We start from the raw sequence: 15,528 nt of genomic DNA on the forward strand, positions 1-15,528 counted from the left end.
AAAAATGCAGAAGGAATTGGATGCAGTAATAAGAAAACTAAATGTGTTGGGAAAATGCTGAAGGAGATAAAAATGGAGATCTGCAGAAAGGGAGAGAGACCGAAGACACGGAAAATTAAATGCAAACTGGAAAAAACCGGTTAAAGAAGAAGGTATAAAATAGTCATATACAGTGACGGTGGATACTAGTTAATCTCGTAGTTTTTTTTTTTTTTTTTTTTTTTTTTTTACCGTGGTTTCCGGGCGTCGCTTTGCGAACCCGACTAGCTGTACCCACCGGGTCCCGCTGTTTCAAGGCGGGTCCACCACGGTTAGTTCCACGGGGCCCTGGAGACGCGGCCGGTTTGTAATGCCTCCAGTGGCCCTGCTGGGGCTCGAACCGGCGACCTGAAGGACTTTGTCCCAGGCCTTTACCAGCTGAGCTACCTCTCAGGGTTAGTTAATCTCGTAGTTTATACTGTAGTTTCGGCTATAGAAAGGATCATCACAAAAAAAAAACTAAGGAAAATACAAATATTACAAAACAGAAGAGTCATTCTACTAGGATTACAGAGCACCCAACATAAGAATACATAGCATCTATTCTCTTCAGCCAATTTTCTCTTCTTCTCATCGACTACTACGTACCCTCACTAACAATGCACAAATTGAAGATATATCCATAATCAATAGAATACAGTGGAAAAAATTAAAGCACTAGATAAAGAACATAACAATGAAATATAAAAAGTGATGTATAACTTGGTAAAATCAGTAAGGAGTGTAGTAGTACCCTCCAGCAGGTGGCACTCCAACGCCATTTACTGGTGGCATGCCATAAGGCATCCCAGCTGGTTGTGTACCATAGTATCCGCCGCTGCTGATCTTGGACAAACTCGTCTGTCCTTGCATCCCATTTCTAGCGTATTGCTGCCATACAATTTGCTCCTGTACAAGTAATTGCTGTTTCTTCTCCAAATCCGCCATTTGTACATACGAAGGAGGTGGGACAGTCAAAGATGCAGCAAATGGATCCAGTCCAACTGTCTGGACTGTTCCATCGGGTGCAGGGAGTGCTAAAACCGGTGTTGAACTCTTCCCTAGCCCAGGTAATGCCACACTGCTCGCACTACCACCACTTGACTGGGCAGTGGCAACATGTTGCCTAACCATCCCTTGATCATACATGCCATTCAACAGCAGCGGATCAAGTCCACCGCCCATTGCTGCCTTCTGCTGAGACAGATGACTAGCTGTCTCAACCAAAGCCAACTCCCAATCAGCCTTACCACTCTCAGCCGCTGGATTCTGCCAAGCAGAGGTCACCTCAGGTCCCCCATTTGAGGAGAATGCTTCCCATGATCCATTGTTTGTTCCAGGTCCTGCAAACAATGCCAACGCAAATTTGTTTCCTTGATCATCGGCAGTAACACCTTCCTCCCTTAAATCCATCAAATCCCCAGTCTCCTGGACCACCGCCGCTGGCTTAGGAGACTCTGGTTCAGGTGGTGGTGGTGGAGTATAATCCTCTGGTGGAGGCAATGCTTTAATCTCATTCATATCTGGTGCTGGTTCTTCTGGTGGAGCTGGCAGAGCCTCAACTTTCCTCTCGGGACTTTTTGTTGCCTTAGCCCTATCCCTCACAAACTCTTCTAGTGTATCCAATAGCTTGCTTGTTATCCTCTGAACTTCTGGATACTCGGACGACCTAGCAATACCAATATCCTTGCACCAGTTATAGAATCCCACCAGCTCATCGATCTGCTTTGATGCGCTAGCATATGCATCAAAGGCCTTAACACAATCCTCATACTCCATGTCAAAGAATTTATCCAACAAAATAGCTAAAACCTCACATATATCAGCATAAAGCTGAAAACTTTCTTTCACCATAGGATACAAAGTAACCAACACCATTCTTTCATTTTTCGCTAATCCAGTTGGTCGACAAGACAAAAACCGATCCAACAACCTCTGCAAATGACTCATCTTCCCAAAGATCCTCTCGGGTTCCATCTGCCGCAATGGGGTCACATCTTTCTGATCCTGTACTGTTGACTCCCTCACATCCCCAGATGATCTGGACTTCCTCATTCCATAAGCAGGCTCATCTCCGAACTCACCATAATCATAGCCTCTGTTGTTAGAGGCAGGTGGAGATCTCCATCTTTCTTCTCTAGACCCATATCTCTCAATCTCTCCACCACCCCCATTTTGCTTCCTCTCAAAAACCATCATCTCCAATCTTTGATCTAAATACAAAGCATAAGTTCTAACAAAGGCCGAATGATCCCATGAATTAGAATGAGCCTCATCGCGAAAATCAGACAAATTAAGAAGTCTAGTGCCTCTCCTGGTGGCATACATAATTTCTTGGTGAAAAACAGGATCACCATCATTGAGAAGACGGTGAATGAGCATCAAACACTTGATGGCAACGATCCAATCCCTGGTTTTACCTAACCTTTTAGAAATAGATGAAACACAAGCAGTGACATAGCCACGTGAATTAGAAGTCAAGTGAAGAATCTCCCGGATATACTTCTCGCTTGCAGGGTCATCATCATGGCTTGTCGCCTTAACAATAGCAACTTCCAGCTCCGGTGCCATATTACTCCCTACCTTCGCAATCCCTATGCTCGTCTGGTCCTTCACCGCCCCAATCGCCTTCCGAATCGTGCTCGGCGCCATGATACCCTTTTCAGATTTTTCTTTTTAAGACCAAAAATTCAAAGGTTACAACTTCAAATCATAATACACGAACAACTACAAAACTAAAGAAACAACAACTACGTAACTATATCGATCTAAATCCCAATATCATTGGGTTGAATTCTGACAATAAGAATACTCTATTATTAGTTGGAGTCCATATTTCACACAATTCAGGAAACCCAAGAAAAAAATTCAAATCTGTTGACTTGAAAATACTATACAAGTTTCTATATTTGCTCCATTAAATTCAAATACCAAAAATTACACCGGAACACAAAATATCTAGCGAAGACTTGAAATGATAAGTTTTTATATTTTCTCCATTAAATTAAAAAATTCTTAAACTTCACCCAGAACCAAAAGATGCAACAACTAGAAAATCAGCCGTAAAAATAATTTTAAAAAAATGGGTTGAAGTAGATACACACCAGAAGCAAGAAAACAAGGTCGGGAGATTGGAGAAAACACAATAAGAGAAGAGAAAATGGATTGCCGACAAATGGTGGCCTGAATTTTTCTCTCTAGATTTGATGCAAGAGGAGAGGGAGAAAATGGGAATATAGTTTTATTAAAGAGAGAGTGGAGAAAAGGAAAGTAGATCTATAAAACTGGAGGACAATATGGACCGTTGGATCAGAATCGTAGAGGAAAGAGTGTCGGAGCAACATAATAAGTTGTTCGAAAGAAAGACAGTGTGGTGCACATATAATATGCGATCAACACAAAATGGATAAGTGTTGTTTATTTTAGAGTTAAAGGTAATGTCTTAACACCCCCATTATCATGCTTTAGTATTTTCATATTTAATTCACGTTTGAACGTTGCTAATTAAATATTATTTATTTTAGAATTATTGAAATTGAAGTTGAATTTGCATTTGAATTGGGTCATATTTTTCGAAAAAATATTTAGAATTTAAATTTAAAAATTTAAAAAATATGATTTACACTCTCAATTTCTAAAAAGTAGCAAAATTCCTCAACTTGACTAATTTCACTAGTACAACATGCTCCAAGTCTCATGGTAGTGTCGCTAGTGCTCACACTTTTCTAGTTTGTAGGAAGTGTGGTAAGAACCACTTGAGGGAGTGTATGACTGGTGGTGGTAGTTGTTTCGATTGTGGCCAAGTCACAGATTGAGGGAGTGCCTAGTGGCCTCACTAAGGGGCAAGGATGTTCGTGAGAAGCCTCATAACAACCCTTCGGCAGCTCCAACAGGCACCCGACTCGGTAGGGTGCCTCATCTAGTGCAGGTGGCGGTCTTTCTAGAATAGGTTTGATGCTTTGTAGAACCGTCGGGATCGAGAAGATTCCCCTAATGATGTAGTCACTGGTATGTTACGTGTCTTTCAGCTTGTTGTTTATACAGTTCTAGATCCAGAAGTCACACTTTCCTTTGTGACTCTTTATATTGCAATAAATTTCTATGTCAGTCCCGACATCTTATCAGAGCCCTTCTTAGTCTCTACTCATGTTGGTGAGTCATTCTCAGATAAATAGGTATACAAAAATTTCCAAGTGTCAGTTTTCAAAAAGTCACCACATTTGATCTAACGGAGTTGGACATGCTAAATTTTAATATTATTCTTGGCATAAACTAGTTACACTCTTGTTATGCCTCAGTCGATTATAGAACCAGATTCGTTAAGTTTTATGTTAAAATGTCCCACATCGATAGAGGTATGATAATTTAGTCTCCTTATATGGACTTGGACAAACCTCCCCTCATGAGCTAACTTTTGGGGTTGAGTTAGGCCCATGTGCCATATCTTTACATGGTATCAGAGCCAGACTTATCCCAATTTGTTGTTCACCGATGATGGGCCCCCATTTAGAAGTGTTCATGCTCCAGTTGAGGTTTGGGCGTGCGGGGGAGTATTAAGATGTCCCACATCGGTAGAGGGATGAGAATTTGGTCTCCTTATATAAACTTGGACAAACCTCCCCTCATGAGCTAGCTTTTGGGGTTGAGTTAGGCCCATGTGCCATATCTTTACATTCTAGTTTCCCAATGAACCATTCATATAGTGAAAGTGTAGTACATCAATGTCTATAGGTCGGGTTTTCTCTTACCTTAAGGCTAGAAATATGATATCTAAGGGTTATATTTATCATTTAGTCTGAGTTAAGAATTACACGTCCGAAACCCCAGCCTTTCAATCAGTTTTAGTGGTAAATGAATTTCCAAAAGTGTTTTCCAAAGATCTTCCCGGAGTCTTTTCCTAAAGGGAAATTTATTTCGGAATAGACTTTGTTTTAGATACCTAACTGATCTCTCCATGAGGTGCTCTAGTTCTCTTCATGCGTAAAAATGATAGTTCTCACAAAATGTGTATTCATTACCGCCAGTTGCGCTAAGACACAATCAAGAATAAGTATCTCATTTCTAGAAACGATGGCTTGTTCGATCAGCTTCATGATACTAGAACTTTTCCAAGGATTGACATTAGATTAAGCTATCATGTCACGACCCAAAGTACACCCTAGACGTGACATGAAGAATAAGACCCTGAAAGATCCTAAACAACCCACTTGACATAAGCATGAGATAATGAAATACAATTTAAGGGATATAATCAAGATAAGTCTCACATCATAAAATGACATAAACTATACCAACATAGTACATAAGAGATACGCGATAAGCTACTAGGTCTAACACAAGTCTTTCTAACATCGTAAGAGTGGTTGGGATGTAACTCATACACCACGTACAAGTCTGAAATTAGAAAGAAAATAAAAGCAATAAAGTGTCTATGGTGTTGCCCTCGAACCATGAGGACTCACTAATCCAAATGATCAAGATGAACAATTTCGATGTAAGCACATCCAAGGGGAGGAATGCCATACCCTATATTATAAGACAATATAGGCAGAAGTATACATTAGTACATTCAATGTACTAAGTATGGGGAAATGCATAAAAATATAGTCATATGCATGATAATCTAAAGAACTTTAAACATGATAAGCATGACCAAGTAAAACACAGTAAGAGCCTTTAAAAGAAACCATGAATCATAATCAAGGTTGATCTTAGGCGTATTTATATGCCTAGAAATCTAATGATGTCCGTATTTAAGCCAAGTTTGAAATCAATTTGTGTTTGTTTATAGTCTTATCGAGTCTTTTGGTTGTATATGAGCTAACCAACATGATTAGTTGTGTAGGTAAGGTTAAATGGATAAAAAAGCACTGAAATGGGCATCGGGAATCACAAGTGAAAAGAAGCAAGAAAGAAGAATAAGAAAATGAACAAGTTACATATGTATCATCTCTGTGTCGCGGAGAGGAATGTCATTCCTGGGTGCAGATTAAAATTTGGGACAGAACTCTCCGTGTCCTCTTCGTGTCGCGGAGAGGAAATGTTGATTTTGTGCGAGATTCATCATTTGAACCAGAATGGTTCGTGTAGCAGCCGCGTCGCGGAGAAGAGCAAAAATGTTCAAGTGGAAGTTTAAAGACCCCTCTGCGTCGTGCCCCTGTGTGCCAGAGTTGGCCGTTTCGACTTTAGTATAAATAGGCTTATATTTTATTTTATTAAAACATTCTTTTTTTGGGTTTTGAAGAACAATGACTTGGAGAGCTATTTCATCATTTTTTAGGGTTCTTTCCTAAACTCTTTTACTTTTGATCTCTTTATGATAATTAAACATTGCTTGATCAAAATTATTGTTAGGAGTAGCTAAATACCTTAGTTCTAGGGCTGTGGCTACATGATGATTGTAATCTATTGAGTTTTCATTGAGTTAATATTGATTATTATATGAATCTTTCTTATGTTCTTATTTTTCGTATTTCGTGCCTGATCACCATTGAAATAAATACATTGTCCGGATTGAACTCAAGAGAGGAATAAGAAGATAGAACGTGGGGCATAAGGAGCATGATTTTCTCTTAATAATTAGAGTTAATTTGTATCTAGGATAGGGATATACCTAGAAACCATGCTTGGTCACTATACAGGAAGAAATCATAATGCTCGGTACTTGGTCCAACCAATCCCCGCTCAATGATGTAGTTAGGTTGTCATTTATCGTATGCGATTAGAGGTCGAGAGACCATGATCATACATTTAACCCTGTGATCATTGATTCGATAGTTGATAAACACCCATTTAAATAACATAAATTGCATGAATCCTGATAAGAGCTACAACCCTTGACTTTACCCAATCATTGTTTGAAACCCTTGAAATTGAATCGCGCTTGTTTAGTTTTGGTTAACTTTTAGATTATAGAATAAATCACTTTGGAAATATTGATAACACTTGTGTTTAGCTTAAAGTATTGGAACAATCAAGTTATTCTAATCGTAAGTCTCTGTGGGTACGATACCTGACTCTTTAAAAGAGCCACTTTAATACTTGAACGACCACGTACACTTGCGTGTGTTATTTGGGCGCAACAAGTTTTTGGCGCCGCTGTTGGGGACTTTAGAATTATGAAGTATTTGATTTTTCTGATTTCTAAAGTTAAAAAGCAAGTGTAGACAACTTGATCTTAGCAATTCATTTTGTAGGTTGTGTTGAGAGTCCAAACTGGACGACGATCAAGGATTGGTAGAGCCTCTAGCTGAACCGAAAAGATTTGTTCACCACTGGAGAAGGCAGAGAAGACTCACTTACCCAGTCCCTCTTGTTGCTAGTGAACCAACATCTCCAGTAGCAAGAGTTGAGCAAGAGGAACCTGCAGTAATGGCTGATATGAAAGTAAGAGATGTGGCAATCCCACGTACCACCAATGTGACTTCATGCATTTAGAAACCCGAAGCTGGTGAAAGGTTTGAACTGAAGCAGAGTATGGTGCAACTATTGCACACTAATGGGCAGTTCACTGGTCTATCGCACGAGGATCCAACAGTCTATATACATAATTTCCTCGAGATCAGTGATACTTACACTCTAGTTGGAGTGAATGTGGATTATGTGAGGCTCACTCTATTCCCCTTTTCTCTGCTTGGGGAAGCAAAAAGATGGCTAAATTTTGAGCCCGCTAACTCTATTACCTCTTGGGATGATCTTGCACAGAAGTTCCTTATCAGATTTTTTCCATATGGGAAAACAGCTAAGTTAAGGAGCGACATCTTGAGTTTCAGACAGAAAGAAGGAGAGAACTTGTACTAAGCTTGAGATAGGTTTAAATCGATGTTGATGAGATGTCCACATCATCATCAGGCTAACGAGGTATTGGTCCATACCTTCATTGAAGAATTGGAGCCTAACACCAAAATTTTACTTGATTCAGCTGCAGGTGGTCAGGCTTTGGAGAAGACTTATGTTGAGCTATTCACCTTGCTGAACAAGATATAATAGGGTAACCTCAAATGGAACGGAGGAGAAGCGTAACTTATGATACAGAAAACTGCATGTATGTTAGAAGTAGATGCAGTGACTGCCTTAACTACACAGATTGCTGCGATGCAGAACTTGATGAACACTCACTTCAACAATCTATCATTGGGACAACAGAGCGCTCAGGTGAATGTATTCCAACAACCACCAACTTAGTGTTAAATATGCGGAGATGATGATCATCGTGCAGAGGTGTGTGGTGCGAACTTGGATTCTATGAATTTTGTAGGGAATGCACAACGAGGAGGAGGCCAGTAAAACTATGGAAATTCTTACAATCCTACTTGGCGCAACCATCCAAATTTCTCATGGGGAGGTAATCAGAATCAGGCCCCAGGCCAAAACCAATATAGACCCCAGGGAAATGCACATGGGTATCAACAATAGGCCCTACGGGAGCAGCCAAATAAGCAGTCTAATATTATGAGCATGAAGGAGATGTTGAATAAGATTATGGTTGATCAAGCCCAGTTAGCTGCTAGCTACACAGAATTTGGAGAAACAATTCGGGCAGTTTGCTAGTGCCCAGAACTCACGACCGCAAGGAGGTTTGCCGGGAGACACTGATCCAAATCCCAAGCAGGTAAATGTGGTAGGTACACACAGTGGGTTGCAGTTGGAGGAGTTAGTTCCAAAGAAAAGAAACACTGAATCTGTGAGTAAAGAGAGTGAACCCAAGAAGAGTGAGCTTGTTGTACAAGAAGAAAGAGTGCAACAATAGTGAAACCACCTCCTCCATTCCCTCAAAAGTTTAAGAAACAGAACGAGGATGAATGTTTTGGTAAGTTTCTCTCTCTTTTGAAACAAGTTCATATTAACTTGCCATTGGTAGATGTTTTGCAGGGTATACCCAGGTATGCTAAATATGTGAAGGAGATTGTGGCAAATAAAATGGGGCTGACTGAATATAAGACTGTAGCACTTACTAAAGAGTGCAGCTCCAAAATCCAAAATAAGTTGCCCACCAAACTGAAAGATTTGGGTAGTTTTATGGTTCAGATCACTATAGGGCAGAGCATTCATGTGCGAGGATTGTGGATCTAGGAACTAGTATAAATTTGATGCTAACTTCGTTGTATAAAAATCTGGGGTTGGGTAGTCCTAAACCTACTACCATCATCTTAAAATTGGATGATAGATTTGTTGCTAGGCCTTAGGGTGTTGTAGAGGATATCTTAGTGCAAGTGGGATCGTTGATATTCCCAGTAGACTTTGTAATGCTGAATTTTGAGCCAGATCCTGAGGCCCCATTCATCTTGGGAAGACCTTTCTTGGCTACATGGCGTGCTATGATAGATGTAGCAGTTGGACAAATCACTATGCGGGCATATGATAAAGTGAGGGTGTTTGATGTGTACTAGGCATTGAAGCTCCCAGTTGTATATGAAGAGCTGTCTGCAATAGCTATTATAGATCTTGAGGTAGATGCTAGATATATTGTGTCCAAAGACCCATTAGAGCGAGTGCTAGTAGGAGATGATATCTATACGGATGCTGAGGCACAGGAAATGGTGCAATTTCTTGATGTGGCACTGGTAGGTACATCAAGAGATCGATGGGAGCCTTTAAATAGGGTGTTGGGTCTTCCACCCAAGCCCTCTATTGAAGAAGCACCCCAACTGCAGTTAAAAACATTGCCAGCCTACCTTAGGTGTGCATTCTTGGGTGAATATAATACCTTACCAGTTATTTTGTCTGCAACATTATCTGATTCCCAGGTAGAGGCAACATTAATCATATTGAGGAAGAGAAAAACAGCCTTGGGTTGGCAAATGTCTGACATCCATGGAATTTGTCCCGCGTTGTGCATGCATAAAATTTACATGGAAGAAGGGCATAAGCCGAGTGCACAACATCAAGGGAGGCTAAATGTAGTGATGAATGATGTGGTGAGAAAAGAGGTGATCAAGTGGTTAGATGCAGGGATTGTGTACCCCATATCAAATAGTAAATGGGTGAGTCCGGTACAGTGTGTGCCCAAGAAAGGCGAAATGACGGTGGTAACCAATGAGAAGAATGAATTGATCCCCACAAGGACAGTAATTGGGTGGCGCATCTGCATGGATTACATGAAGTTGAATGATGCCACTAGAAAGGACCATTACTTGGTGTCTTTTATTGATCAGATGTTGGATAGATAGACGAGGCAAGAATACTACTGCTTCCTAGATGGCTACTCAGGTTATAATCAGATTGTTATTGCACCAGAGGACCAGGAGAAGACTACATTCACTTGTCCGTATGGCACTTATGCGTTCAAACGCATGCCCTTCGGATTATGCAATGCATTGGTGACATTTCAGAGATGCATGATGGCAATCTTCCATGATATGGTGGAGGATTTTGTTGAGGTGTCCATGGATGACTTCTCGATGGTTGGTAAGTCGTTTGACCTTTGTTTGACTAATCTTGACAAGGTTCTTGCCAGGTGTGAAGAAATAAATCCTGTGTTGAACTGGGAGAAGTGTCACTTCTAAGTTCGAGAGGGGATTGTGTTGGGGCACAAAATCTCCAAGAATGGGCTGGAAGTTGACAAAGCCAAAGTGGAGGTTATTGAGAAGTTGTCACCATCCATCACAGTAAAGGGAGTTAGAAGTTTTCTAGGACATACTGGGTTTCACAAGAGATTCATCAAGGTTCAAAGACTGCAAAACCCATGTGCAGCCTGTTCGAAAAAAAGGTGAAGTTTGTATTTGATGAGAAGTGTTTGCAGGCATTTGAGCTGTTGAAGAAGAAGTTGATAGAAACTCCTATTTTGATTGCTCCTAACTGGGAGCTTCCATTCGAGCTTGTGTGTGATGCCAGTGACATAGCGGTTGGGGCAGTGTTTGGGCAGAGAAAAGATAAGGTGTTTCATTCCATCTACTATGCTAGCAAGACACTTGATGCAGCCCAATCAAATTATACTGTCACTGAGAAAGAGATGCTGGCATTAGTGTTTGCATTTGATAAGTTCAGGTCATACTTGGTAGGAACCAAGGTTGTAGTTTACACTGATTATGCTGCAATCATGTATTTGTTTAACAAGAAGGATGCCAAGCCGAGGCTGATTAGATGGATATTTCTCTTGCAAGAGTTTGATCTGGAGATTAAATATAGGAAGGGAACTGAAAACTAGATAGCTGATCATCTGTCCAGATTGGAGGGCTCATCTCATGTGAAGAATGAATGGCAGATTCACGAAGAGTTTCTTGATGAGCAATTGCTTGCCTTGGACCTTGCTCAAGTGCCTTGGTATGCTCACATTGTAAATTTTTTGGTAAGTGGTTTATTTCCACCCGGGGGCTCAACACATCAAAAGTAGAGGCTGAAGTATGACGCATGCTTCTATATATGGGATGAACCCTTCTTATTCAAGCAGGGGCCTGATCAGATGGTACGAAGGTGTGTAGCTAAACAAGAGGTAGCACAAGTGTTGAAGAGTTGTCAGTCTTCGCCATATGGTGGACACCACGGGGGCTAACGCACTGCACATAAGGTATTGCAATCTGGTTTCTTTTGGCCTACTTTGCTTAAAGATGATGTTATGGTTGTGAAGGGCTGTGATCAGTGTCAAATGATGGCACCATTTCTAGAAGCATGAGATGCCATTGAGCAACATACTTGAAGTTGAGATCTTTGATGTCTGGGGGATAGACTTCATGGGACCATTCCCATCGTCCCGTGGAAATCAATACATCTTAGTGGCAATGGACTACGTGTCCAAGTTGGTAGAGGCAGTTGCATTACCATTCAATGATGCAAATGTGGTAGTGAAGTTCATAAAAAAACACATCTTCACTAGGTTGGGAACTCCAAGGTCCATGATCAGTGATGGAGGTACACACTTTATTATTAGTTCAGTGTGAAATTTGTTGGCCAAATATGGGGTAAGACACAAAGTATCTGCAGCGTATCATCCCCAGACTAGTGGGTAGGTGGAAGTGTCTAATAGATAAGTGAAGCAGATTCTCCGAAAGACTATGAATGCCCAAAGGAAAGATTGGGCTGATAAGTTAGATGATGCTTTGTGTGCATACCGGACTGCATACAAGACACCGATACAGACTTCTCCTTATCGAATGGTGTTTGGAAAAACATGTCACCTCCCAGCTGAATTGGAGCATAAGACATACTGGGCGATCAAAAAGTTGAATCTGGATGCTGAGTTAGCTGGAAATAAAAGGATAACGCAGTTGCATAAGTTAGAAGAGTTCAGGCTTCACGCCTATGAGAATGCTAAGCTTTATAAAGAGAAGACCAAGAGCTAGCATGACAAGCATATTGTGTCACGCACCTTTGAGCCTGGTCAATTAGTGCTGCTATTTAACTCACGATTGAAGTTGTTCCCCGGAAAGCTTCGATCTAAGTGGAGTGGTCCGTTTGAAGTTGTGAGGATGACCCAACATGGTGCGGTGGAGCTAAGGAACACGGATAAAATCTCTACTTTCCTTGTGAATGGGCAGCGAGTAAAGCACTACTTCGGAAATGATGTTGATCTTGAGCTTGAAGCGCTCACATTGAATGATGAATAAGTCATGAGATGGGTCATGCCGTGACGTTAAATCAAGCGCTGCACGGGAGGCAACCCGTGACCCCTTGTAATAGCTAGAGTGGTCTGTGTAGCAGCCACGTCGCGGAGAAGAGCAAAAGTGTTAGAGTGGAAGTTTAAAGACCCCTCTGCGTCGTGCCCCTGTGTGCCATACTTGGCCGTTTCGACTTTAGTATGAATAGGTTGATATTTTATTTTGTTAAAACATTCTTTTTTTGGGTTTTGAAGAACGACGACTGGGAGAGCTATTTCATCATTTTTAGGGTTGTTTCCTAAACTCTTTTACTTTCGATCTCTTTATGATAATTAAACATTGCTTGATCGAAATTATTGTTATGAGTAGCTAAATACCTTAGTTGTAGGGCTGTGGTTACATGATGATTGTAATCTATTGAGTTTTCATTGGGTTAATATTGATTATTATATGAATCTTTCTTATGTTCTTATTTTTCGTATTTCGTGCCTGATCACCATTGAAATAAACACATTGTCCAAATTGAACTCAGGAGAGGAATAAGAGGATAAAACGTGGGGTATAAGGAGCATGGTTTTCTCTAAATAATTAGGGTTAATTTGTATCTAGGATAGGGATATACCTAGAAACCATGCTTGATCACTATACATGAAGAAATCGTAATGCTCGGTACTTGGTCCAACCTATCCCCGCTCAACGATGTAGTTAAGTTGTCATTTATCGTAGGCGATTAGAGGTTGGGAGACCATGATCATACATTTAACCCCGCGATCATTGATTTGATAGTTGATAAACACCCATTTAAATTATATAAAATGCATGAATCCGTATAAGAGCTGCAGCCCTGGACTTTACCCAATCATTGTTTGAAACCCTTGAAATTGAATCACGCTTGTTTAGTTTTTGTTAACTTTTAGATTATAAAATAAATCACTATGGAAATATTGATAACACTTGTGTTTAGCTAAAAGTATTGGAACAATCAAGTTATTCTAATCGTAAGTCTCTGTGGGTATGATACCCGACTCTTTAGAAGAGCCACTTTAATACTTGAACGACCATGTACATTTGCGTGTGCAATTTGGGTGCAACAAAGGTCAATGCATACTTAAAAATATAAGGAAAACTTTTTTAAAACATTTGAAGAAAACATAGTTCATTTGTGGGATATTTACCGCTAACCGATAATAAGACCATGTGAGCTATACCACGAAATCTGATATGACTCTCACACTGAAAAGGGAAATCTACTTACCAAGGTAGAACTCTGTCACATTCATTCTTTGCTAAAATGGATCCACTAGTTAGGTCATTTAAGATAATCCTACGAAGGCACGTAGTTTATGACAAAGAGATTGCTTCTATAAACCTGGCCTCTATAATGGGAGAGCCTCCATCTCAAGTCCTCTCGGTACTAAGTAAATCCCAATGGAAAAGACATAATCATATTCATATCAAAGTACTTAGAAAGACATAATTAATACTATCAATCCAATCATAAATTCATATTAGAGTAGCTCCTTTCAAATCATGGTCGCATAAACTTCTTCATAATAGACACTTACTTTTCTTATTAAGCATCTAAATCATGATTTTATTCATATGTGAGAAAACCTTTCACAAATCATTGACACTTTATCTTAAAAACATCCTTTAGTCATAAATTATTATTTTCATAAAACATGCATAGTCCTTAATCAAATTCATGATCGCAGTTCATAATTTCATACGCATAATACATAATTCAGGTTCATAACATAAGCTTAGGCATATGCATGGGTCCATATGAAATCAATTGAAAATCATGTAATTGATCAAATCATGCATAATAAGATTGAATATAAACAATTGAATCATAATAAATAGGAATCATTGCATGAAACCCTAGATGATTGTGTGAAATTGAATTGGAGATTTTGAGTTTCTTTTGGGACCCAATATATGAAAGGAATCCATTGATGAATTCCAACATACCTTGGGTAAATAAAACCCTAGAAATGGAGAGGAGAACATTGAAGCTTGATGAAATCCTAACCCTTGATTTGAGAGATCTTGAGAGAAAATTGGACAAGAAAACTTGAGAGATTTGGGAGATTTTGAGTGAATGAGAGAATTAGGCTTAGTTTGAAGGGTAGAAATGGTTATAAGGGTAGTTATAGGGCCAAAATAACGTAGCTTAGGGGTTAGTTGGGTAGAAAAAGACCAAAACACCCTTAATTAAAAACTACTAGACAGGTCTATGGTTTGGACCGTACAAGCCGTCCTGGTCAACCATAGAACCTGTACTTGGGACCTAAAATCCTGAGTCACTTAGACGAGATCTTCTTATGGATCGTAGTCCTATTTACGGCTTGTAGGTCCAATTTGTAGATCCTAAGTTCAAGACCAAAATTTTACGAAGTCCGAAATACTCCTACGAAACCCTCATATGCCCCTAGAACACCCTACGACTTGTCTTGTTCACTCACATGTAAAAAATCAAAGACCTAATACTTTCCAAAACTCAACCCAATCCTACAATTGCCTTCTTATGGCCCGTAGGAATTTTTACGATCCGTAGATAGCTTCCGTAGCACACTCAAAATTCCACCAAGTTAGAGAACACCCTATGACTACTTCATATGTGTCGTAGGTCCAACCACAGACCGTCTTGTTGGTCCATGGGAAAAGTCCAGAAACTTGAAAAATCCAATTTCCAGGACTCTTTTCCACGATCACCATCTATGGAATGTAGGACCTTATATGGTCCATAGGTGGACTCGTTCAAACTATCACCAACACATTTTATGCAACATCTTCCTTTCCAACTCACTTACCAATTTCCAAGGTGTTACAGTATCTTCTCCTTGGGAACATTTGTCCTCGAATAAAACTCAAGCTAGCATGAATAAAGTAGGGAAAGAGATTTAACAACCCAACGTGAATCCAAATCACATTAAAGTGCACAAACCAAGGAGTAATCGACCCCAAGCTAAAA

At 40.0% G+C, this 15,528-nt stretch overlaps 1 protein-coding gene across 1 annotated transcript; it reads right to left on the reverse strand.

The window, feature by feature from the left end:
* Positions 1-500: 500 nt before the first annotated feature.
* Positions 501-2,705, reverse strand: LOC125827275 (putative clathrin assembly protein At2g25430). Its single transcript, XM_049506592.1, has one exon. The coding sequence runs from the start codon at positions 2,668-2,670 to the stop codon at positions 751-753; it is 1,920 nt and encodes a 639-aa protein (XP_049362549.1). The 5' UTR covers positions 2,671-2,705; the 3' UTR covers positions 501-750.
* Between the last annotated feature and the right edge of the window lie 12,823 nt (positions 2,706-15,528).

The sequence above is a fragment of the Solanum verrucosum genome, unplaced genomic scaffold (genome assembly GCF_900185275.1).
Source record: "Solanum verrucosum unplaced genomic scaffold, falcon-dt-bn FXZP01000106.1, whole genome shotgun sequence".
Classification (NCBI taxonomy): domain Eukaryota; kingdom Viridiplantae; phylum Streptophyta; class Magnoliopsida; order Solanales; family Solanaceae; genus Solanum; species Solanum verrucosum.

What these genes read in the sequence shown, in the direction of transcription:
- LOC125827275 (XM_049506592.1), bottom strand. Translation starts at nt 2,670, where the DNA reads ATGGCGCCGAGCACGATTCGGAAGGCGATTGGGGCGGTGAAGGACCAG.